At 41.7% G+C, this 26,447-nt stretch overlaps 3 protein-coding genes across 4 annotated transcripts; all 3 read right to left on the reverse strand.

The window, feature by feature from the left end:
• Positions 1-2,818: 2,818 nt before the first annotated feature.
• On the reverse strand, positions 2,819-4,067 carry LOC137142574 (olfactory receptor 4Q2-like). Of its 2 annotated transcripts, XM_067531979.1 has the most exons (2): positions 4,058-4,067; positions 2,819-3,756 (listed from the first exon to the last, which is right to left on the reverse strand). In XM_067531979.1, exon 2 carries the CDS (start codon positions 3,752-3,754, stop codon positions 2,819-2,821), a length of 936 nt encoding a protein of 311 aa, XP_067388080.1. In that variant the 5' UTR covers positions 3,755-3,756; positions 4,058-4,067. The 2 variants fall into 2 exon arrangements, with proteins under 2 accessions (XP_067388080.1, XP_067388079.1); XM_067531978.1 differs by lacking the exon at positions 4,058-4,067 and having other exon boundaries at positions 2,819-3,766.
• A 9,510-nt stretch (positions 4,068-13,577) lies between these two features.
• Positions 13,578-14,507, reverse strand: LOC137142572 (olfactory receptor 4S2-like). Its single transcript, XM_067531976.1, has one exon. The coding sequence runs from the start codon at positions 14,505-14,507 to the stop codon at positions 13,578-13,580; it is 930 nt and encodes a 309-aa protein (XP_067388077.1).
• A 10,196-nt stretch (positions 14,508-24,703) lies between these two features.
• LOC137142570 (olfactory receptor 4S2-like) lies at positions 24,704-25,633 on the reverse strand. The gene has a single exon (XM_067531975.1). The coding sequence runs from the start codon at positions 25,631-25,633 to the stop codon at positions 24,704-24,706; it is 930 nt and encodes a 309-aa protein (XP_067388076.1).
• Positions 25,634-26,447: the final 814 nt, after the last annotated feature.

Raw genomic sequence — 26,447 nt, forward strand, 5'->3', positions numbered from 1 at the left:
ACTGCAAATTTTGAGCAGCCAGATTCCAGCGCTATGCTCAGAGCCAACCACGGAGTGCTTTGGCTTCGGGAAGAATTGAAAAACTGGTTTTGCAATGAACTGCAGTAATGTATGTCTGTGCTGCATGGTGGCATAATGGCGGGGTCCCCACTGAGAATTGCATGCAGCTCCTCATAAAAGCAGCATGTTTTGGGTGAGGAGCCAGAACGGCTGTTAGCTTCCTAGTTTTCTGATAAGCCTGCCTCAGCTCTTTGATCTTAAAGCAGCACTGCTGCGCGTCCCTGTTGTGCCCCTTCTCCAACATGCCACGAGATATCTTCTTATATATATCTAACTTTCTTTTGCTGGTTCGGAGCTGAGCAAGAACAGACTCTTCGCCCCACAGACCGATGAGATCCAAGACCTCTGGTCGACTTCAAGCTGGAGCGCGATTCGGCTGTGCAGTACAAAGCTCTCTCCACTCTCTCTCTCTCTCTCTAAACCAGAAATGGACATTCAAAATTTCCCACAGCTTGAGGGGAGGAGCTATTTCCTGTGAACATGGCCACATTACAGCAGAGCGTGAATGTCCAGAGCGGTCACAACAGGGCATTATGGGTTACTTCCCAGAGGCCAATGGCGTCAATGTAAATTGCGCTCTTCCTACACGGACGCAAATTTGAGCCACAGAATTTGAATTCAGTGCCACACCGCTTGCAGAGGTGATTTTATTAGGTTGCCTTTTACCATGCTTTAAATCGATGGAACTTACGGGCCAGTGGAGACGCATACATTAGGGGGTCAATGTAAGTGGCGTTACGTCTACTCTATTACCAGTGTAAACCAGGCCTCAGCAACCCTGCCCACTCCTGTGTATCACCACCTCTACAATGCGAGGGCCACTTGGTCAGGGCTGCTGTTAAATCAAGAGCTGGTTGAACAAAGCTCTAAAGACCAGTTCATGGCCCCATTAAAGTCAGTGCAAACAATCTTTGACAGGTTCCAGAGGGGTAGCCGTGTTGGTCTGTATACAGCAAAAACAACGAGAGTTCTGTGGCACTTCAAAGACTAACAAATTTAATATTTGCAGGCATAAGCTTTCGAGAGACTTCAGCTCTCTTCTTCAGATGCAGTAATACAGAAAATGGGTAACACAGAGTCTTTGACAGGGTTACTGGTCTAGTGGATAGGAGAGAAGTAGACATGATATATCTTAATTTTGGTAAGACAAGTCAGGTGAGATAATATCTTTTATTGGACCAATATCTGTTGGTGAGAGAGACAGGCTTTCAAGCTTACACAGAGTTCTTCTTCGGGTCTTGGGAACTAACTCAAAGTGTCACAGCTACATATAAGATGGAACAGATTGTTTAGCCTAAGTAGTTAATACATATTTCAAGGGACCATTCAAGGTGAAGTGGCCCATTAACACCACTCCAATCATGGGAGGAAAGAAAGTGAGGGAGGAAAACAGCTGTGGGGGGCAGGCCAGAGGGGTTGGTAGTAGGTTACAGTTTGTTATAATAAACCATAAATCCAGGGTCTCTGTTCAGTCCATGATTTTTAGTGTCTAGCAAAGTTATGATGTTAAGCTTCCAGACTTATCTTTTGAAAGTATCGTGCAGGTTTCCTTTGAGGATGAGGACTGACACAGGTCAGAGTAAGCGCTTTGTGAAAAGTGCTCTCCCACAGGTGGTGTGGTTTTGTCTTTTATCATTTTCCTGGGTGTGTGAGTTCATTCAAGAGCATGTGAAAAAGGCTAATACCATTTGGCGGTACGTTATCAGAAGTACTGGTTGTGAAACACGTGAGATTATTGTCCTGCTCTTCTTGGCTCTGGTAAGGCCTCCACTGGAGTACTATGTCAGATTCTGAGAGACACACCTTAGGAAAGATGTGGACAAATTGGAGAGAGTCCAGAGAAGAACAATACACTATTCACTAAAAAGAAAAACTGACCAGCTTTAGAATTCACCAAAGCCAACGTAAACAATTCTACATCAAAATGTATGGGAAGTTGGGCAAATGGAGAGGTGAGGAGAGAAGAGAAGAAAGAAAATGATACAAAAAAGACGACAATAGATTAGAAGCGATTTTGTTTTTTAAAAATATTATAATTAAAAAGGCAATGTTGTACCTGTATTGATTGGTTCTCCAACTATTTTAATGCTACATTGTCAAAGGTCACATTTCATTTTAGACACTGAATAGTTTTGATTTCTTATTTTCATTAATAATGCAGAGATAAGTAAACCGAATTTCTTACCTTTAAATTTCATTGACTTTCCCTTTGTTCTTGTGTTATGAGACAGGAAGAACAGAATTTGCCTGTCAATCTTGTCTATGCCATTTATTACTTTATATTCTTTTATCACAGCCCCTCTTATTCATCTCTTAAACAGTCCCAGTCTGTTCAATCTCCCTTTATATGAAAGTTTTTCCATGACCTATATCTACCACTTGAGCTAAAAGATTAACTCCTGCAATTAAAGTAGTCAGAGACTCATAAACCTCTTCTGTGGCTCAGCCTCGAGAGTGGGGGATAGTTACTTAAACTCTAGAAGAGTTGAGTCCATATTTCCCCTATGCTGAGAAGTTTGTCCCAAACATCTGAGTGAGGTCTCCCCAAGTTCAAGCCTTCTGTAAAGCTCCATTTTTATAACCCGCCTAGCTTGGGCCAACAGTGCCTTTTGAAGCAGACACCTTCAGTACTAGAAATAAAAATCTCTAGTATCTGAACTAAGGGATAAACTCTGATCACTACCATTGTGAGTTATGAGAACATTGGAAGCATCTTTTCCGTTTTGCAGTAAGGAAATCTCTCTGAACGCTCCTAGGTTTAGTTCTTTATGGATAACCTGTGCTGGCTCCATAATCTCCTCATAGAATCCTTCACCTCCTTGTTTCTCAGGGTGTAGATCAGAGGGTTCGCCATCGGGGTGAGGACGGTGTAAATGATGGAGACACCCTTATCAGCAGAGAAGTTGGAGAAGGGTCGTAGATAGATGAACATGCAGGGCCCAAAGAACAAGGTGACGACCATGATGTGCGACGCACAGGTGGACAGGGCTTTCCACTTTCCGTCTCTGAGGCGAAGACTGACAGTGACTAGGATGACTGTGTAGGAGACAAGCAGCACCAGGAAGCAAACCAGGGAGATCAGGCCACTGTTGGAGACCATGAGCAACTCAATGATGTAGATATTGGTGCAGGCGAGCCTGATGACAGGAGGCACATCGCAGAAGTAATTGTCGATCTTATTGGGGCCACAGAATGGGAGGTGGACAGTAAGAATGGTCTGCACAATGGAATGGACAAAGCCTCCCATCCAACAACCAACCACCAGCATGCAGCACACGGGCCTGCTCATGATGGACATGTAGCGCAGCGGCTTGCAGATGGCGACATAGCGGTCATAAGCCATCACCGTCAGCAGGAACATCTCTGATGCCCCCACAAAGTGCAGAAGAAAGAGCTGGGCCATGCAGCCATTGAAGGAAATGGTCTTCCTCTGGGAAAGCAAGTCAGCCAGCATCCTGGGGGAGGTGACGGAGGAGTAGCAGAGATCAATGAAGGACAGGTTGCAGAGGAAGAAGTACATGGGTGAGGTCAGACAGGAATTGGCCTGTATGGTGACGATGATGAGGAGATTGCCCAGCACAGTCACCATGTAGGACAATAAAAACAGAACAAAAAATACAAGCTGCACCTGCCTATAGTGGGAAAGTCCAAGGAGAACAAATTCCGTAACCATTGTGTGGTTCCCCTGCTCCATAGCTTCAGGCATTCATAGAAAACCTGGTGGGGAGACGAAATTACAATCACGCTCAGGACTGGTGAATAATGAAGTCCATCGTACAACATCAAGACATGCACTTATAAAAAAACAAGCAAAGACATTCATAGAAGTGTGTGAATGACAGAAATGTTTGTTGCGTTGCAGTTCCAAAAAACTCGGAGGGATAAAATTGTTTTGGGTTGAACCAAAACCTTTTTTTCCCCCCCTTCAAATTTTTCAACAAACCAAATTTAAAAAACCAAAAAACAGATCAAAGAAACATTTTACTTGACCTGAAACAAAATGTTTGGCTTGACTTAAAGCATTTTTGCATTCTTAATGGATTTAGTTTAAAAAAAAAAAAAAATACAAGAAATTTTGAAATTAAATGTCATTTCGAGCCAGAAACTGCTATTTTGATTTTTTCAGAATTATTTTATGAGAGGTTTTTTTCCGACTGGCACAATGCAGCAAAATTGACAGGAATTCATGCACCATTTTGCTGAATCTGCATATTTTACTCTGAAGTTTCAGCTGAACAATTTCTACATTTATAGCACATTCTCTGTAAGGTGGAGAGATCCATTGTACCAGAGAATCACATGATAGACAACAAGACCACATGATGAATTGTGTTTGTGAAGGACTTTGACAGTTTCATCTACACTCTGCCTACTATAGACATTTGTTTTGTTTGTCTGTTTGTTTGTTTTGAATCACCAGCTACAAAATGTTTCTTACTGTTCCGTAAAATAATAGCAATACCTAGCTCTTGTACAGCATGTTTCATTACTAGATCTCCAACACTTTACAAAAGAGACAAGTATCATCACTGCCATTTTACATGTGGGGAAACTGAAGCACAGAGAAGTGAAGTGACTTGATCAATGTCGCCCAGCAAAGCTGGGAATTGTATCCCAGGTCTCTCCTGAGTCCCAGTCCAGTCTACTACATACTAGGACAAATGAGAAGTTCCCTCTATCTTCTCCCCATCATCTCTTAATTATACTGTTCTGCATTTCAGAGCTGGTAACATTTAGACCAGAACTAAAGACAGCTCTAAGATCCAGTATCTTATACATCATCACAGCTAGAAATGGGTACCTTTTAGCCTTGTTATGGAGCTGGGAATTTGCCCTTTCCAATGGGAATTTACCCTTTCCTTGCAAAAGCTTTTGCAGCCTAGCTCACAAGATACATAGTAAAAATATGATAATAGGGCTATAGACAAGCTATTTGATATCACTTGTGGAAGTTTTTGAACATTATTAGGGATGATCTTTCCCTCAAAGTTTCAGTTCATAGTTTCATAGAAATTAAGGTCAGAGGGGACCAGAGCCAGTCCTAGGCATAAGCAGACTAAGCAATTGCTTAGGGCTGTCAGCAGCTCAAGGGGACCCCCATTCACTTTTTATTATGTGTTGGGGGGGAATATTCATATTTAGGGCCTGCAATGGGCTAGCACCACCTCTGGAGGGGACAATTATGATCAATTAGTCTGACCTTGTGTATAGCACAGATCAGAGAATTTCACCGTCATTTTTACATCAAGACCAAGAATTTGAACTTGTGATAGAGCTAGAGTTTAGCTTTTAGAAAGATACCTAATCTTGATTTAAAGACCTCATGTGATGGAAAATCAACCATGTCCATTCCTAAATTGTTCTCTTGGTTAATTGCCCTCACTGTTACAAACGGGTACCTTGTTTCCAGTTTGAAATTATCTCGCTTCAGCTTCCAGCCAATTGATCTTGCTGTGCCTTGTGTGTGCTCAAAAGCCTCTTATAACTCCTTCCTCTGTAGTGGGAGCTGGTTGAAAAGTTCCAATCACCACTGTGTTTTTATGTAGAATTTGGGTTTTAACAAAAGGAAAACTTTCACAAAAAGTGCTTGCTTGTCACAAAAAATTTCAACATTTTGACAACAACCAAAAAAACCCCTGTAAGCCAGAGATCAGATGAAACTTGAAAACATGAAATGTTTCACACTCCTCACTTCCCTCCAATTCCAGCTCCAGGAGAGGCAGAGAAGGGATTTCTATTTCCTGGACAGCTCTGCTAGTGGCATCCAGGGGACAGAAGTAGACATTTAACCAAAGTTTTATGTATTCCTTTCCAGATTTGATACACCTAGAGACAAATAAGGATCTTTACTATTTTGTGGGTAACAGCAACAGCATAAATAGAAAAACATGGACTAGAATATCCATATATGCCATTTCTCAAGGTTTTTTTTCTTTTCATTTTCTTTTGGTAGGATAAGGTACAGCGTCTTGACTTCCGATTCTAAACTTTGCTAGAATGCTACTTTGAGTTGTTAAATAACGTCTGCATTTCACTTCAGAAGAGGCTGCATTTCAGTGGTGAATGTTTATCTGAAGGTGGACGGCAATATGAATGAAAGTAACCCTGAAATGATAGATTTCATGATTCTATGGTAAAGGAGCGAGAGCAGCTGAATAAGGACAATGGACTTCAAAAAAACAGATTTTAACAAACTCAGGAAAATAGTAGGTAAGGTCCCATGGGAAGAAAATCTTTGGGGAAAAAGGAGGTCAGAAGAGCTGGCAGTTTCTTAAGGAGACAGTATTAAAGGCACAACTGAAAACTATCCCTATGCAAAGGAAAAATGAGGAGAAGAGAAAGAGGCCAAAGTGGCTGGATCAGGAGCTCTTTAAGACCTGAAAATTAAAAAAAAAAAAAGTCCTACAAAAAATGGAAACATGGACAAATTGCTAAGGAGGAGTACAAAAGAAGAGCATCAGCATATAGGAACAAAATCAGAAGGCTGAAGGTACAAAATGAGTTACACGTACCAGGGGACATAAAAGGCAATAAGCAGAGGTTCTTTAAATACATTAGGAGCAAGAGAAAAATGAAGGAAAGTGTAGGTCCTCTCCTTAGTGGGAAGGAGAGCTAATAACTGATGATATCAAGATGGCTGAAGTGTTTAATGCCTAGTTTGCTTCAGTCTTCACTAAAAAGGTTGATGGTGACCAGATCCTCAACACAGTTAATACTAAGAACAAGGGGTAAGGAACGCAAGCCAAAATAAGGAAAGGACAGGTTAAGAACATTTAGATAAGTTAGATCTATTCAAGTCAACAGGGCCTGGTAAAATTCATCCTAGGAAACTTAAGAAAATAGTTGACATAATCTTAGAAGCGTTAGGAATTATCTGCAAGAACTCGTGGAGGACGGGTGAGGTCCCAGAGGACTGAAGAAGGGCAAACATAGTACCTATCTTTAAAATGGGGAACAAAGAGGATCCAGGGAATTATAGACCAGTTGGCTTAACTTTGATCTCTGGAGAGATACTAGAACAAATTATTAAATAATCAATTTGTAAGCACCTGGAAGATAATAGGTTATAAGGAATAGTGGCATAGATTTGTCAAGAACAAATATTGCCATTCCAACCTTATTTCCTTCTATGATAGGATTATTGGCCTACTGGATATGGAGGAATGATTAGATGCAATATATCTTGATTTTAGTGAGGTTTTTGATACAGTCCCACATGACATTCTAACAAGCAAACTAGGTAAATATGGTTTGGATTAAATTATTATAAAGTGGGTGCACCACTGTTTGAAAGCCCATACTCAAAGAGTAATTATCAATGGTTTTCTGCAAACTGAAGGGAGATGTCTACTGGAGTCTCACAGGGGTCAGAGTACAGTACTATTCAGTATTTTCATTAATGATTTGGATAATGGAGGGGAGCGTATGCTCATAAAATTTGCAAGTGACATCAAACTGGCAGGGGTAGCAAGCACTTTGGAGGACCAGATTAGAATTCATAACAACCTTGACAAATTGGAGAATTGGTCTGAAATCAACAAGATGAAATTCAACAAAGATACAGGTAAAGAACTTAAGAAGAAAAAATCAAATACACAACTACAAAGGGGGAAATAGCTGGCTAGGCAATAGTACTGCTGAAAAGGAACAAGGGGTTATAGTGGGTTACAAATTTATTATAAATCAACGTGATGCAATTGCAAAAAAGGCTAATATCATTCTGGGGCGTATTAACAGGAGTGTCATATGTGAGACACAGGAGGTAACTGTGCTGCTCTGCTCACCACTGATGAGTTCTCAGCTGGAGTTCTATGTCAAATTTTGGGAGCCACATTTCAGGAAAGATGTGGACAAATTGCAGAGAGTCCAGAGGAGAACAACAACAGTTATTAAAAGGTTTAGAAAACCTGGCCTATGAGGAATGGTTAAAAAAACTGGGCATGTTTAGTCTTGAAAAAAGAAGACCAAATTTTCAAATATGTTAAGGATTTCTATAAAGAGGACTGTGATCAATTGTTCTCCATATCCAATGAAGCTAGGACAAGAAGTAATCAGCTTAATTTGCATCAAGGGAGATTTAGATTAGATTTTAAGAAAAAAGTCTAACTATAAGGGTAATTAAGATCTAGACAGGCTTCCAAGGGAGGTTGTGGAATCCCCATCACTGGAGGCTTTTAAGAATAGATTGGATTAATAGCTGTCAGGGATGGTCTAGATTTACTTGGTCTTGCCTCAGCATGAGGTGGGGGGAAGGAGGGAGCTACTCTTGATGGCTTCTCAAAGTCCCTTCCAACCCTACATTTCTATGATTCTATAGTTTCTGAATCTACTGCTAAAATTTCCAAAGATCTTTGGTGTCTTTCTACATGAAAATTGCTTTAGAAATAAAATAAAATTGTTATCTACATGCCAGGTTAAATGAAATGTTGTGCATAAAATTCAAACCCTTCTTACCTCCTGATTCCCTCCACAAATACCTTATGTCATTACCTGTCGATGAGTCCGGTAATTTGGGTATTTTCACACATGCACAAAGCTCCATGCTTAGTAAAAGAATACTTTCAGGACAATTCATAGCACAGTACTAATAACCACTTGCCTCTCTTTAATTATGTGGCTTGATTTATTGCAGCATATATAATGGAAAGAGTTCTAGGGTAAAATTTTCAAAAGCATCTAAGTGACTTAGGAGACTAAGTTCCAAAGTTCCTAAGTCACTTTGTGACTAATTGGAGCTATGAAATAGTGTAACTACTGATACGACCTTACAATACATCCCATTGCACTCCTGAACACTAAATAAATGTGCTGTTGAAAAGAAAGGGGCTTTTGGGAACCTCAAACTTACATGAGCCCTAAACTCCAATTTTGGAGTTTGGTTGAACAAAAGAGCATGCTATTTCAGCTCACAATCTTCCATCACACTGTGCCAGTCAGAGACATGATCAGGTAAGTCCCGTCACAAGGCACCATGAATATTTAATTGTTCATTTTGGAGTAAATTTAAGAGGAGGAAAAAAGGGGAAGTTCTAGTTGCTTTACATGGACATCAGAAAATGAGTGTCAGTTGCCATAACTGTTGCGCAGCACATCAGCTACTTCTCCACACCACGAGGGCGGTTTTGTTTCATGGGTGCTGGATGTATATTTCAGGCACACTTTGTGTACCTGTGAAGGTAATTTTGTCCTTGAACTGAGGAGATCAGACTCTAGGGGAGGACAGCCTGAGGCAATGCACTTTGTGACTGGGGCAATTAAACAGATCTCAGCAGATCTGAGTTCTGTTCTTGGCTTCCCCACAGACCTGCTGCATGACTCTGCACAAGTCGCTGCTTTCTTTCCCGTCTCTTGTCTGTTTGGGGCAGGCACTGTCTCTTACTGTGGATGTATTCCCTCTGGATTTTATGTGCATACTATGGATTTCCACAGTGCGGCTCTAGGAATTGGACTGAAAACCTCAGTTCATTTCAAATTGACCAACAGAGGGGAATGATTTTCAATCACTAACAAAATGGGTTATAATCAAAGCAGCAGTTACGTAGGAGAGTGAGGCTCCACATTTTCATATGAGATGTCCATTCACCTTCAGTCTGGATAGCTTTCATATGCCAGTGGTCTACCCAAGGAACTAAGCACTGCATGATGTGTTACCCTGGCTATGGGTTACTGCTTCTTTTCCTTCCAGCTCACCAATTTATATGTCAGTCCAGCTTGGTAGTTCTCACACATCATTACAATCTGCTGGCTGTTCAGGAGCATGTGAGAAATGAATTGATGGGTTCTCAGTACAGTTCCTTACTGGACAGGTGTCAACTAAGCAAAAACCATCATCGCAACTGGCAGTAGTTCTCCCCCTTGGTCTGTCAACCAGAGGACAAGGTCTGAATGAATGGTGGGCTCTGAATTCCCTTGTCACAAATAATGTGTGTGGAAGGGCAGGAAAGTCTTTCATAGTCATGGCTGAGACACATTGTTGGGGCATGTGTGGGGTTGAGAGGGGGACGGGCACTTGTTCTGATGATTATTCTAGAAGCCACTCTCCAACTCTGACAATCCAGCACATTTCACCAGCCCTAACTCATTGTAAATACAGAGCAACCAACAAAACATGAATAGAGAAAGGAAAACATGTTCAAAGGGGAAAGTTTAATTAGACTGATCCAGCACTAGGACCCCAGTCCAAGGTCCCTGAAGTGAATGGAAAGATTCCTATTAACATCAGTGGGCTTAGGGACAAATATCTAAAAGTATTTAGGTGCCTAACACCACTGATTCCAATGGGAGTTAGGCACCTAAATACCTTCAAAAATCTGGCCTTTTGTGCTTTAATTTATCTGTAAGAGAGAGAAAAAGTAATACAAAACAATCTCCCAGAGACACGACTTAGACTATTGTCCTAGCAGAAAAGTAATGATGCTTCATCTAATCCTTGTATTTAGTGCAAGGTGATGGATGCCTCACAGACAGACAGACAGACAGACAGATGGGACACTTACATTGGCTGCAATGCTGATGCTTTCCCGAGTGATGTTTGGTTTAATCTCCGCTGCTCTCCCCTGCTCCAGAGATAAAGTCCTTCGGTGTGAACAGCATGGGAAGCCTGGTTTATAAAGAGCTATTTAAACTATGATGTTGGCCTGACAGTGCAGTTCTGTCTGATGATGTGTAAACCTCGTCCTCGTGACCAGAAATAAGATCTATTCTTAGGGTCCCTCTAGGCAGTCTGGAGGTCACTCATGACCCACTTAGGGATCTGGGAAGGACATTAAGCCATCGGCATTGACTTTAATTTTCATACCAAGGTCCCTCTGAGCTCAGAATGGACCAATGGTTATTTCAGTCCTTGTTGGCAGAACATGACCTAACTTGCTGGCAGCTTGCCCCCTCACTCTGACCAATCCACTCTCTTCTTCTGGCAGTCATTTATCTCCTGATGAGGAAGTTGAAGCAGAAATAGGTAAACCAAGTTAAATAGAAATCCATGCACCTGGGGACCAAACTCTGATTCTGGCATCATTTGGAAAGCAATTAAACTTTGTACTGCATCAGCCTCGTGCTGGGAGACAAACTTTTGATGTTTCTCTGGTGTGTGCATAGACTTGCAGGCCTGTAGCTGAAAACTGGTATTGGATTGGCTGCTGTAGCTTATTCACAAGTTGCATCACGCCAGGACCACTTTAAAACCAACTTTTAATTATACCCAAGGGAACACACTTTAAGTATTGTTAAAGGATTTCGTGGAGAGTCTCTGATTGTAGTTACAAGGGATGTGAACAGAAAGCAAAAGCAGTTATTTTTGGCTCTAAGCACCTCTCGTTTTGAAAGTTAATTGGGACAGATCCTGAATGGGAGTTAGTTAGCACAGCTGTAAGCCTGTACACACATTATTATTTATTAGTGTATTAGTGTATCTCCTAAAAAAACAGTGTCAGTTTATGTCAGCAGGGGAGTCTGACCCATTGATTTCGATACAGATATGTTGATTTACATAAGCTGGGGCTGTTTGCCTAAATGAAGTTACATTGATTTATGCCAGCTGGATATCAGACCTGATACTTTCTTTGTCTGTGCAGTTCGATAGGTGTTTGGCTAGATAATGGCTCACAAGGCAGTGTGGTCACAATTCCTAGGAGTTCAAAACACCAGATCTGTGTACGTCACAGCCAAAATTCAAGGGTTTAGGCATCAAGCCAGATCTGACAGACCCTCCAGACAGTAATTCCTAGGAGTGTTGTTCAGGTGCTGGTGACCAGTGAGTGCCAAGAGGAAGGAGAGAGAGCAGACTTGATAAGAAATGAGAGAGACCCCATCTCTCCAACCCATCCCACCCCCATTTACCAACCCTCCAGAGATGTGGGGAGGAAAAGGGGACCCAGCCTTGACTTCCAAGAGATAGTTAGAGAAAGAGAATTCTGAGGAGTGAAGAAGGGTGATTGCTTTTTTTGCAGGATATTACTGTTCAAAGTAGGATGGAGTTGTTCATAATGGGTCATGCACTGGATTCCAAAAGCCTTAACCATCTCCACTCACAATCATTGTCTTTCCTAATGTGTTGAAAGAACCACCTGCTATCATTCTGACCACAGAAGCTCTGCTTCAAGAGAGACCCATATTGCACAACAATCTGTGGGCAGCTTAACTAAAATGTGCTATTCTGACATGACATAAATCACGTTGTATATAAATGTAAAGCGATGTAGTTTGTAATTCTACTTGGTACACTTAAGATGCAATAAGCTTTATTTCTCCCTTACTTGTAATGTTAATTGCTTGCAAAAGGGCATAGTAAAAAAGTTACTTATGAAGAGCTCCCAAAAATTCACAGTTTTATACTCTTATTTATGCATGTTATACATCTTAAATATGCATTTAACAAATCTTCACAATGTCCATATGCCTAAATGTTCATGAGAAAATCATACAAAATTATTTCTATTAGTAATGTCATAGCTTTGCCTACTGGCCTCAACTGCGATCAGGCTCCCATGTGCTTGGTGCTGTACAAACATGTAGTAAGAGACAGTCCCTGCCCTAAAAATGTTACGGTCTAAATTGGCAAAAGTTGGGAAGGGAAATAGAGATTCAAAAGGTCATGCACTGGATATCAAATGCCTTTAACTTGTCCCTTCACTAACCTTCCCTTTCTAAATAAGTTTAAAAAAAAAAAAACCTCCTATCCTTCTATCCACAGAATCTCTGCTTCAAGATTGTACACCTATTTGACTACAGTGTCCTGCTCTGACATGATATAAATTGCATTGTACATAAAAGGAAAGCAGGATGGTTTGGAATTCTGCATGCTACATATAAGATGCAATAAGCTTACTTTCTCCCTCACTTGTAATGTTATTTGTTTGCAAAGGGGCATAGCAAAAACGTTACATGTGTATAGCTCACAAGAATTCACACAGTTTTATACGCATATATATATGCATGTAACAGACCCTCACAATGTACACATTCTTAAATATGCATGGCAAGATAATACAGAATTATTACTGTTGTATTGCAGCTTTGCCTACAGGTCTCAGCTGAGATTGGGACCCCATGTGCCAGGTGGCATACAAGCATACACTAAGAGACAGTCCATGCCTTGAAGACATGACAAACTAAATTGGAAAAAGGTGGGAAGGGAAATAGAGGTTCAGAGAAAGGAAGTGACTGACCCAAAGCCATATTGTGACAGAACCAAGATTAGTATCCATGGTTTCTGAGCCACAGCCTAGGAACCCTACACACTGGGCCATGCTGCTCCAGTGCGATCACGATGACAGTAATAATAATGAAAAAAAACCTGAAATTAGCTGTAAAATTTGGAAACGTTTTTCACTCTTCACTCAGCCTTCAATATTGCAAGCATTTATATTTAAATAGGAAGGCAATAGCAGGATTCACAGGAAATCACTGGGAATTTTCAAAGATGGGAACCCCCATGATATTAAAATATTTTTTTATTTAAATGCCCTGCTGGGTATTGATAGTTTGCAGAACTACCATCATTCTACGCATCATATTTTTCATTTCACTCCTAGAGTCACGTTTCTGCTCCCTAATTTTCTCATGGCATTTTTCACCTCCTCATTTCTCAGGGTGTAGATCAAGGGATTCAGCATGGGGGTGATAATGGTGTAGAACACAGCGACCATCTTATCTTCGGAGAAGGTGGTGGAAGGTCGTAAGTACATGAAGATACATGGCCCAAAAAATATAATCACTACAGTGATGTGGGAGGCGCAGGTGGAGAGAGCTTTACGACGACCTTTGGAGGAGTGAGTTCTCAAGGAGACTAAGATGATGATATAGGACACAATCAGCACAACAAAGCAGCTCAGGGAAATCATCCCAGTATTGGCAACCACCATGACACCAACATGGTAAGTGTCAGTGCAGGCCAGTTTCAGCAAAGGGTGCACATCACAGAAGTAGTGGTCAATCTCGTTGGGCCCACAGAAGGGCAACTGAATGGTCAGGAGAGTCTGAACCATGGAATGCACAAAGCCACCCACCCATGAAGCCACCACCAACCAGCCACACACGCACTCAGTCATGATGGTCATGTAATGAAGGGGTTTGCAGATTGCAACGTACCGATCGTACGCCATCACCGTGAGAAGGAAGATTTCAGTGCACCCAAAGAAATGGGACCAGAAGAGCTGTGCCATGCAGCCACTGAAGGAGATGATTTTCCTCTCCACAAGGAAGTCTGTTATCAGTTTGGGGGCTGTGACAGAAGAGTAGCAGATGTCTACAAAAGACAGGTAGCTCAGGAAGAAGTACATAGGGGAGGTCAGATGCTCACTGTGCTTAATAGTGACAATGATGAGGAGATTTCCCAGCACAATAACAACATAGAAGAGTAAAAACAGCACAAAACACACTTGCTGCAACTCCTGATTCTGGGTGAGTCCCAAGAGGATAAATTCAGTCACATTCCATGCAGGGTTCATGTACTCAGTGTAAATGATGGGTATACCATGTGAAGCAAATCCACCTGTCATGACACAAAACAAGAATATGACTAAAAGTCAGATATTAACCAATGATGAAGTGAATATCATGAAGATGTATTGACCAAAATAGTAGGCTTTGATCAAAAGAAAAAACGGTCAATGTGTAACTCAAGGAACAATAGGAAATCAGCTTGAGTTGCTGAAATGCATGAACAGTATATACTCAAATAATCAGTGTGGAACATTTGGGCATGATTCTTTCTATTCTCCATACGTAACAAAGAGAGCAAATGAATCATCATAGTCTTTGGGTCATCCATAACTATGCTTTGCAACCAGCCCTTCCATGTTATGCATTGTATTTTATTCTTAAGACGTTGTAAAATACCTTCATGAATCTCAGGTTTCAATCAGGATGACCACATCTCTTACCTTTGCATTTGGGCACATAAATGCTCAAAATTATTGATTTGTACATACAGACATGAAAGTGAGTTGTCTCATTAAGGAGCAAATGCATGAAAACTGGTCCCTGATTATTTTCATCACAAACATCAGTGAAACTGAAAATTATTCCACAAAAATTTGCATTAGTTGAAAATCCATTTTAATTTAAAAATTATTTCAGTGGAGAATTTTAACCAAGTTTACAAAATATCCCAATTAAAACAAGAATTTATTGACTGGATTCACTGATACACTTTGTGCTGCTCTAGAAATGCAAAGCAGCTATAAACTCTGTTCGACTAGCCAGTTAAATTCTTTCACCAGAGCAGGAAGCACTGGTGAACATGACTCTGTATGTGTTATCATTTGGCATGAAGTGACTGAATTAAAGTTCCTGTTGTTCAAAAGAAAGTATTTATGAATGGTCATAAGCAGAAATGGATTAAATATAGGAGAGAGAGGATTTTTATTGCTTATGAACCTGCATCTAATAAACCTATTTTATACATATCAAAATTAAAATTAAAATAAACAAATAGTAATATGAAGATTTTTGAAGAGAAAAGTTTGTAATAAAGATTTTAAAGTCATTCAACATACAGTACTTCAGGTGAATTAGTTAGGCTGAATGATTTATGGATGGGTGGAATTAGATTGGAGTGAATCCTAATAAAATGCTGTTTTTTCTTTCACATTACCAGAGCAAACCAGGAGAAGAACAGTATAAAATACTCAACCTTACTAGAACACTTACATGAATTGTATTTGCAGATCCAAATACTTACCTGGATGGTGATGGGTTTTCTCTCCCCAGCTTCTAACCTGCTTCAACGGTGAAGGAGTTCAGGTCTGAACAACGCTAAGCACTTGCAGAATGATAAGGGTGATTTACAAGGGCATAAGATACTCCCGGCAATATAGATTTGCTGGTTAGTAAATTTCATCCAAACACCTGTCTTTTTTAGAATGTCCTTTGCTCTCGGTGAAGATTTGTGAGGGCTAAATTAGTGAACTGAAGAAGTGGTTTGGTCAAGACAGCACTCAGGGATCCTTTTAAATCTCTCGCTCCCCAACTCACAAAGCCTCAGATCTAAGACTTTCTCTATCCCTTACTGTGCAAAATCTAAGATTTAACAAGATCTTTGGGGAAAATTGTCTCTCTCAACTGTGAAGTTATAGCAGAAATAGTAAATTGCATAGTGACAATGCATCATATCCCCAGTTAATTAGTTCCCAGAGGCATTTCAAATCTTATCCATTGGAAACAGTTGTTAAAGAAGAACTTGTCTCTATTGTTTCTATTGCTCTATTTCAGGCAAATTTTCAATGCCGTGTTGAGAGAGAAAGTCCCTTTCATTGTTTTCAACATCTTTCAGTTAGATGCATGAATCCCTCCACCTTCTCACATTTTCAGCAACTGATGGCCTGTAGATGTCTTTGAACCTTAACAATGTTGTGTTTATATACGGTTCCTTCTACTGGCATCTTCCTACATAACAAGAGGATATAGGAAGTCCTGTGAGCTCAATTCACTCTTTTGTTTAGAAAGGGGAGCTTGAGGAGGCGGTCAATGGCCAGTAAGCCCCGTAGGAATCACTGTGTGTGAACAGCCATCAGTTCTCTTCAGTTCAGGCCTGATCCAATGTCCAGCGAAACCAGTGGAAAATCAGCTTGTGGACTTCAGTGACTGTTGACTCAGCCCCTTAATTGTTGGCATATGGGAGTCAACAACCTTTGGATTCCTGCTCTAAATGACAAGGGTGCTTAACTGTGACACAAAGTCAAGGCCTGTGGCAGGACTGGGGCAACTGGGATTCGCAGCATCATCAGTTCTCAGAAACACCCTAGCTGCATTAGATGATGGTAGTTCTGAAGAAATGCCTTGAGAAGTTGCCACTGCTACTTATATTCCAGGGGGTAGCTTCTATTCCGCCTCATTTTTAGTCTGGGAACCCTACTGGTGTGGAAGGGGAATTCAGAAGCTTTGGGAAGTCTAGCAGCGTCACTGGTGCTCTGATGTCCCACCTTATACTCTAGGCACTAAATACCATTCAAAGTCCAAGTGTAACCCTCTAGTGAATGTGTTTCATAGATTGTCAAGAGACTAGGACGTGGGCAGTCAGGCCTAGCTGTTGGAGCAGGAGTCCAAATTGGAGTCCAAATGCCAGAGGCTGAGACAGAACTAGAACCAGGAAGCAGGGCTGAAGATCAGAACCGGATTATCAGGAGTCAGGGGAGGCAGGAACACGGCTGGGACAGGATAGGAACAAGGCTGGAGCTGTGGAGGAGCAAAGCACGAGCAGGGCAAGCTATTGTTACTGTTGGGTTCAAGAATTGGCCTGCTAGCCTCTTCACCCAGTCTGTCAGGGCAGCTCAGCTGCCTTATTAGTGTGTCAGGAGCACTGAGCAACCACAGCTGCAGAGCCTTATTCCTGACACAGATGTATGCATGTGCCAAAGTGCCTAAGGTGCTTCTCTTTACTTCAAGCAGCAGCAGCTCTTGCTTTTTTGCTCTGGAATTCCCCAGTTCAATCCCTGCTGTGTCAGACAAGATGGAGACTGTCACAAAAGCATCATTGTGTCCCGAATGCCCAAAGATATGGAATATGTGTGCCCATTATATGCCTTTTGCAAGATCTGTTCATGGAGAGAGAGGGAGTGACTCAGGCATTGTACCTTCTCTTCTGCTTACACAGCCATCCAAAAAATGGGCCATCATGAGAGACAAGTAGTGGTAGTCATTTCTATGGCAACAAGGCATTATGTCACAAAATCATGACTGTGACTTTACTGCCAGATCAAGCAGACAGAGAAGCCAACAGATATTTTCAAACTATGCCCCTAACATAACATTCATTATGAAGGTATCCTCTTTTGTGATGAGGGAACTGGCCACGAAAACTATCCTGATTTATTTTGGACATATTTGTAATTCTTAAGCATTTGTGAAAGTGTTTCGATGGGCAATTTTCATTTTTTGCTCTTCACAAACACGTCATTTTGACTGTTCCATCTTTGTTATTGAATTAAGCATATTGTCAGTGGGGAAATCATTTCCCAGCTCTATAGGAGGTGTCTGGCGGGCTTCAGTAAACTCCCAGTATGGCTATTGCGACTGCAATCAAGGAAGCTGCTGTGGAAGCCTCTACCTGACAAAGGCCAGGGAAGCTAAGGGAGGAACCTATACAGATTCAGAGAACTTGATCAGCAACCATACACGGGGAATGACCTGACCCCACACCCACTGTGTCAGGTCAGCTGGAATCTGATTGAATCATCCTGCTAAGCGGCAATGTTTGGCTCCTAAAGTGAATTCCCTAGGATTGCTAATTCCAGACCATGTTTTGCGCCAAGGTCCACTACTTGGCCTGCTTCAGCATAGCAGAAACAATCAGCAGCAACACTCAGCCCGCATTCACCTTAACCTGATGGCACTGCTGCTGTGCCGCTGTTACCGACCATCCTGGAGAGCCGTGCTTTGGTTTCCTCCGCTCTGAAAAGCAATAGAGCAACAGCGTTACTCTCCAACTCCTCCGTTGCTGACTCCCGCTGCCCCCTTGTTGTCCCTGCTCCAGCCATCCAGTTAGTTTACCTCCTGACGTAGCATCGCCCGGGATTGAGAGGCATTGCCAGCTCACAGCCTGGTTCTAGGGAGGCAACAGAGGCTGAAGAAACAGCAGTGACTAAGACAGCATCAGGCCTGTGGCAGAAGCAGTAATCTGCGTAGCTTCAAAACTTTCACTGGGCAGCTTTTCATTAGTATATCCCCATGGAACTTGCCCAGTACTGTGATGGCATGAGGATGAGGCCATCAAGAGGGGTGGGGCTTGAGGTACTATACCCCAGGCTGCTCCTGGGGATGACATCCCAAGCCTTGATGGGGATCTCTGTGTGCTAGTGCAGGGCCACTGGGGAGTGGCCCCACCAAATGGAAGAGATGAGCACAGATTCCACACCTCCAAGATGATGGGGAGGTTAGAGGAATCTCCTGCCCCTTGCATTGAATGGACACGAGGCCCAGAGTGGCCCTTTGTGGCACACCTAAGCAAATAACCCCTATTTGTGTTAAGTTGGTTGGTTTCCCCTGACTCAGTTGTCAAGGAAGCACCTTTGTATTGTGAGGGGGGAGGGAGTGGTGAGTCTCAGTTCCTATGGAAATCCTTTTGGCACTAGGGTTTAATAAGATAGAAGTGAGCCTTAGTTACCATGGAAACACCATGGTTGTTCAGGGGATGCAGAGAGAGCACCATCCCTAATCCTCAGTCTTCTCCTTGGAGAATGGGGTGAAGCTGCTGTAACTCAATCCCTCTTTACAGACTGTTATTTCCAGTTTCATATAATCTAGGAATGACAAGATGAGCAATCTCCACTTGATTAAAATGGCTGCCAGCGTCCTTTTTTCTCAGTGGACTGAAACCACAGTCCACCCTCAAATCAGAATAGCTGCCATTCCCACACACCCTTTGTAAAGATGCCCTTAGTAAAGATGGCTATTGTTTCCTATTGCTTCCAGTGCGATTGAAGCCAGGTGGCCCTAAAACCATTAGCAGCCCTCTCTGCTGTCAGGACATAGTAGTGAGGGTCATTGTGAGGATCCTATGACCATGTGGGAGAAAGGGAAGGACACCAAGGAGGAGCATATGAACATGAGGAGCGGGGCAAGGAGAAGCTAGAGGGTGAGGGAAGGAGGCTGGAAGAGGTGGGAAAATGTAAGCAGAGAGATAATTTGGGATGGCAGAAGAATAAAGGGAAAGGGAAAGGAAATAGGAATGTGAGGTGGAAGCGCAGAGGACCAAAGAGTCTTGGAGGTGGAAATGGGAGAAGGACTTTAAAGAAAGGGTCAGGGAAGTTACAGATGGAAGGAGAATGAAAGGAGAGGAGAACTGGCACGGGTAAAAATGGCAGCTCTCATGCACCAGCGGTCAGATTAAGGGATATGGAGTCCTCTAAAACAGCTTTCTCCAGGGACTGTCTGCTTTCATGTTGACTGCCAGGGCTCCCTCTTCCTTTGAGTGTTATCCATTCAGCCTTCAAGACAAACCGTACAATCACAGCAACACGCAGGAGTTGCAGTCATGGTCAGCAGCCCTGGAATTAAATGAATCATATGGCTTAGTAGCTTTTTCAAACTAATGGTGCTGTAAGTTTTGAAGCTCACCAACCACAGAAATAGTCTTTATCATCTGGTTAGTTCTATTTTCTTTTTTAAATTATTGCAGTTTCTCAGTATACAGTGTATAGTACGACTTGACTCTTTTCTCAAGGAACTTTTATTTTTCAGGGAAATGATGGGCAGAACGGTTACCGATGTTTGTGATGATATAGGCTTCAATCTCATTCACCAACCAACAGTTTGTTAGTTTAGGACTTCTGTTCTATTGCAATCTTGTCAGCGTAATTGATACCATTATGGCTATTTCCATGCCAACTGTTGCGATTTCACTGTAGAACAAGCACACACATGAATGAGAGGAGAAGTGAGAACAGCTGAAATTCAGACAAAAATGGGTGCAGTTTTGTCCAAGGATCTAACAGAACTAATGATCAAGCAAATCTCTTTTGGTAACACTGTTCTCTCTTCTCAAATCTGGAGCAGAATGGAGAAGTTCCTAGAATGTTTGCTTAATATTTATATAGTTTTGTAAGTCAAGAGCAGAACTCCTTTAATCATGCTGCAGTCGTTCTCACGCTGGGCTTTGAACACAGCAATCTGAATTCAAACCTCAGGGAGAGCTGCAGCTTTCAAGCAATTCTTTCATTCAGAGAGAAAATCAAGATTTTGAAAAATGTATGCCAAATGTCCATATTTAGCCACCAGAATAATTGGCCTGATTAACAAAGTGCTGAGACCCACCACTCCCACAGACTTCTTAGCCATAATAACCTTGGACTAGAAACATATCTTTCTAGGGCTTCTGGTAAACCTCCTAAAACATTGTTGAGAATAATAAGAAGTAACACGGTGGTGTACTTTATTTATGTTACATCATTGCAGGACTTCCCTGAAAGCAGCTTTTAATTATACTCAAGGAATGTGTATTATTTTTAAAACATAGGAATTCTGTTCTATTCTAATTAACCATTGGAACAATTTTCAAGAATTGTGGTGAAATTGCCAACGCTGGATTTTTTTTAACCAAGATCTGATATTTTTCTAAAAACTATGCTACAGTTCAAACAGGAATTTATTCAGGGAAGTCCTGTGGCCAGTGTTATACAGGTCCAACTAGATGCCTGTTTTATACAGGAGGTCAGACAAGATCATCTGATGGTCCCTTCGGTCCTTAAAATATAAAAATCACAATGGTTCTTTCTAGCTTTATAATCTATGAATCTCTTCTATTCTACTTTATATATGTTCTTATACACCTCTGCATCCCCATGTATCTGAACACATTCAATAGTACATTAAGCAATCTGACTAACCTCAGTCACATGTGGTTTGGTCTCTCTGTCATCCTCTCCCCAGAAATTGCTGGAGCAGATAAGTCCAGTGGACAATCTGCTCCAGTATCCTACATCTGATAGTAGCCAACCAGCTGCTTTAGAGAAGTATGAAATAAGCTACTGCAGTGAAGGTCACAGAAGATGTTGTGACGCGTTTGAGACAGTGACACGAAGGGTCTGGTCAGGGCCGGTTGAGTAGCAAATAGGTTACATAACCTGTTTTGCAATTTGGTATCTAATTGTGTTTTCTGCCAAGGAAAGTGAAAGTGTTAGCCAAGCCACCTGCTATAAATAAGCCAAACCCTGCTATTCCCTAGAGAATGCTGAATAAAAGCTTGAAATGTGAGTTATGTTATGAGACCCCGCCATGAACTCACCCTGGAGTGTCTGGCATTCCCCTGAAGCCGCTTCACAGAGCCAAAGGGCCTCTCTCTGATGTTTGGAGCGTAAGGCGTATTAAAGATAAGCGTACCTAATTGGAGTGGGCGTGTTTTTATTCCTCACCTGGTATCCAGAACCAACTGGCAGCAGTGCCTGGCACAAAAATTGGCGTCACGAACAGGATACCGGGGAAGGAAACATGCCCCTGTTCAGGACAAAGGTGAAAGAGGGAGGGGGTGTCAGCCACATCCCCGGGTGGCCCAGCACCAGTATGTGGTCACCCGTGGCTGAAAAGGTGGGTTGGTGGGCTGTGCCGACCGCATGGCCGGAGCTTGAGAATGCAGGAGCCATCACGCCAGTAGCCCTGCCAAAGGCAATGGACGAGCTCCAGCTAGAAAAAACAGGGAAGGCAGAGCAGAAGGCAGCAGGGGAGCTGGAGTCGTTCCTCCTGACAGCGCTCTGCTCCCTAGAGGACCGACTCCGAGAAACAGAGAAGGGGGGGCAGGTGCTCCGAGATGACCTGGACACCACAAGGGAAGCCCAGGTAGTGGCACGGGGAGTGATAGAGGCGTCTACCACCCATGCCGATGACTGGGAAATTAAGTGCAAGCATTTAAAGCTCAAAAACCTTGGCACTTAAGCAGGGATAGATTCGGGCCCGTGTCACAGAGTCAGGCTATTTAGAAAGAAACAACCTAAGAACTCCTCACCCTCAGGGCACGATCCCAATTCCAAACCCCAATCCCTGCCCTTTGTCAAAACTATTTCCCCTTTGTATAATACCTCTGGAACAAAACAGAAAGATGGAGCAGCAATTTGGCTTTTGTGGGAAGCCTGTAATTCAGGCTACATGCAAGCTGCACTTGATCAGGAGTCAATCACTTTATTAACAGAAAAGGTGAAATCCCTGAATAGTGTTTTGGAACAATACAAATGTGCTATTGAAAGGAAAAATCAAGCAGTGCAGCGAATAGTAAAAAGACTGATCCTGAAGCAGGGCAGAGCACCTGCTAATCATAGCCGCTGTGAATCCCTGATTAAACTGTTAAAGAATGTGTTGTTGTTAGCCTGGAACTTAAAATGATTTTACAAGGTTAATAGGTTGCTTCTCCCTCACACACACACTTGCACGTTTGTTTTTCTGAGATGTTTAATAGAAGGAATTTTGGATACACTTTAAATGTTAAAAGTTATGGCAGCCAAGAGTCATGTAATAAAGTTTAAAAATAGTAAATGGAAGGCAAGAGTAAGTGACTTAAAAGAAAGAGAAGAGTTTAAAAAGTAGCTTTGGTAAAAATAAATACTACAGAAGTTGAAGGGAATTAAACAGTTAAGATATGTGGAAATGCTCAAAGATAATATTTGTGGAAATGTTGAAAGGGTAACAATGTTATAAAAAAGGAGTTCTTGGTTTAATGACTTGGTTTTGTTAATAAAATAATCCTTTGGGTACTTCCATGCTTCATAAAATTCAATATCTTTTAAAAACCAAAGTTATGGCTGTGGAAATGTCAGCCAGATACAGGAAAATATGGAGGTCATTCCTCTGTTTTGCCTGCAATCAGTAAACAGATTTGTAAAAGAAAGAGGTATTTTAAGCAATACTTTGCCACCCCCAAAAGGGGGTAGAGAAATGTTGGGTTTTTTTAATATTTCAGAACTCCCAAGACAAGGGGGCATTTGCAGAGCAGCTGAAGAACACCACCATGAATTTATTATTGCAACAAAGATTGTGTTTTGTGCTTTATGCTGATCGTCTGTGAAACCCAAACAAGGACCCTGCAGGTCGCTCTACTGCACCAGTGGCTGCAGGAATATCATGTTTCCCTGCCCCGGGCCCACGAGTTGCAGCGGAAGGGGCTGTGAGTGAAATGGTTGATTGCCCAGGCTGAGGAGATGGCCAGGGCAGCTGCCGTCAAAATGACAATTGACAGTCAATGGGTGGTTCACTTAGCACACCATATTCAACAATTAATTATACATCATTGGTATGATATGTTTATCAATTGGTCCCTGGGAGCCAGCAAATTTCTAAATGTGATGTTACACCCAATTGTTTTGATGTTAGGTGTGATTGTGTTAGTTAGTATGTGTAATATATATATGTTTGTTATAAGTAGAAAAGAGTTTATAGAAGTGTTTTGTATTTGCAGCATATTATTTATGGCCAGACCATATCCACCTCGTCAAGGGGTGGATTCTGGTGACGGTCGTGGAAGATGTTGTGACGCATTTGAGATAGTGACGCGAAGGGTCTGGTCAAGGCCGGCTGAGTAGCAAATAGGTTACATAACCTGTTTTGCAATTTGGTATCTAATTGTGTTTTCTGCCAAGGAAAATGAAAGTGTTAGCCAAGCCACCTGCTGTAAATAAGTCAATCCCTGCTATTCCCTAGAGAATGCTGTATAAAAGATTGAAATGCGAGTGTCTGGCATTCCCCTGCAGTCGCTTCGCAGACCCATAGGGTCTCCCTCTGCTGTTTGAAGCATAAGGCATATTAAAGATATGCATACCTAATTGGAGTGGGCATGTTTTTATTCCTCACCTGGTATCCAAAACTGACAGCAGCAGTGCCTGGCACAATAGCTACCCATAGGAAAAGATTCCACTTAACCTTGGTTAGTTAGTGGCTCTCTTATACCCTAAATCATGACAATTTATAACCCTTGTACAAAGATAAAAGAAACCTTCTTAAAACTTCTGTACTTTCTTTTCAATAATCTTACAAATAGTAATAATATTAAAATAGAACCACTATAGAAAGAACTCTGCAGCTCTGAATTCAGAGGGAAACATCTGCAATTTTTACTGAAGAACTGAGAGGAAGAGATACAGATTACCCTAAAATTTCCCCTGATTAGTATTTCCCCCTCTACCATCAGTCTGAAGAACTAACATCATATTAAACATCACATTTGTCATTTTACTCCCAAAGACACTTTTCTGCTCCATAATTTTCTCATGGCATTTTTCACCTCCTCATTTCTCAGCGTGTAGATCAAGGGGTTCAGCATTGGGGTGATAATGGTGTAGAACACAGTGACCATCTTATCCTGCGAGAAGGTGGTGGAAGGTCGTAAGTAGATGAAGATACAAGGCCCAAAATATAAAATCACTACAGTGATGTGGGAGGCGCAGGTGGAGAGAGCTTTAAGACGCCCTTCAGAAGAGTGGGTTCTCAAGGAGGCTAAGATGACGACGTAGGATACAACTAGCACAACAAAAGAGATCAGGGAAATCATCCCGCTATTGGCAACTACTATGATGCCAACGATGTAAGTGTCAGTGCAGGCCAGTTTCAGCAAAGGGTGCACATCACAGAAGTAGTGGTCGATCTCGTTGGGCCCACAGAAGGGTAACTGTGCAGTTAGGAGAGTCTGAACCATGGAATGCACAAAGCCTCCCACCCATGAAGCCACCACCAGCCAGCTACATACATGCTTGTTCATAATGGTCATATAATGGAGTGGATTACAGATCGCAATATAACGATCATACGCCATCACTGTGAGGATAAAGATCTCAGTGCCCCCAAGGAAATGGACCACAAACAGCTGTGCTATACAGCCAATGAAGGAGATGGTTTTCTTCTCCACAAGGAAGTCGACAATCAGTTTTGGGGCTGTGACAGTTGAATAGCAGATGTCTACAAAGGACAGGTAGCTCAGGAAAAAGTACATAGGGGAGTTCAGACGCTCACTGCATTTTATAGTGACAATGATGAGGAGATTTCCCAGCATGATGACTAGATAGAAGAGTAAAAACAGCACAAAACACACTTGCTGTATCTTTTGATCCTGGATGAGTCCGATGAGGATGAATTCAGTTACATTATATGCAAGCTCCATGCACTCAGTGTAAGTGATTGGCATACAACGTAGAGCTAATTCACCTGCCATAATACAAAATAAGCAATTGAATAATAAATGGATATTGACCAATGATGAGATGAATAACAAGAATGCATTGACAGAAGCAGTAGACTTAGACTAAGAGAAACAATGGCCAATATTTAACTTAAGGAATAATAGGAACTCAACTTGAATGGCAGAAATATGAGAATAGCATATGCTCCAAATATCATTTTGGAAAATGTGGGGAGAATTCATTCTATTCTTCACACATAACAACTCCATTGAATAAATCAGTAAAGACTTTGAATAAAGTGAAAAACTGAGCCTTAATCATGCTTCACAACCAGCCCTTCCACAATATGCATTGTATTTTAAGTTCCAGAGGGGCAGCCGTGTTAGTCTGTATACAGCAAAAACAACAAGAGTCCTGTAGCACCTTAAAGACTAACAAATTTTTGCGGGCATAAACTTTCGTGGGCTTCAATTCATCTAACGAAGTGGGTTGCAGCTCAAGAAAGCTTATGCCCACATAAATTTGTTAGTCTTTAAGGTGCTACAGGACTCTCGTTGTTTTTATTGTATTTTAAAGATCTTCAGGGATCCCAACTTTCAGCTAGAGGTTTGTTCTTTCTCAGGATCACCAGATCTCTCACTTTGCATTTGGGCACATAAATGCTCATAAGAGTTAATTGGTACATTCAGACATAGTCGTCTTATTTAAGGGGTCAATGCTTATTAATTAGTCCCTGATTATTTTCTTCACAAATATTAGTAATCTTTCTGCCATGGCCATAAACTTCATAAATGC

The sequence above is a fragment of the Emydura macquarii genome, unplaced genomic scaffold, assembly GCF_026122565.2.
Source record: "Emydura macquarii macquarii isolate MOO-44397 ecotype Brisbane River unplaced genomic scaffold, CSIRO-AGI_Emac_v2 contig_3235, whole genome shotgun sequence".
Taxonomy (NCBI): domain Eukaryota; kingdom Metazoa; phylum Chordata; order Testudines; family Chelidae; genus Emydura; species Emydura macquarii.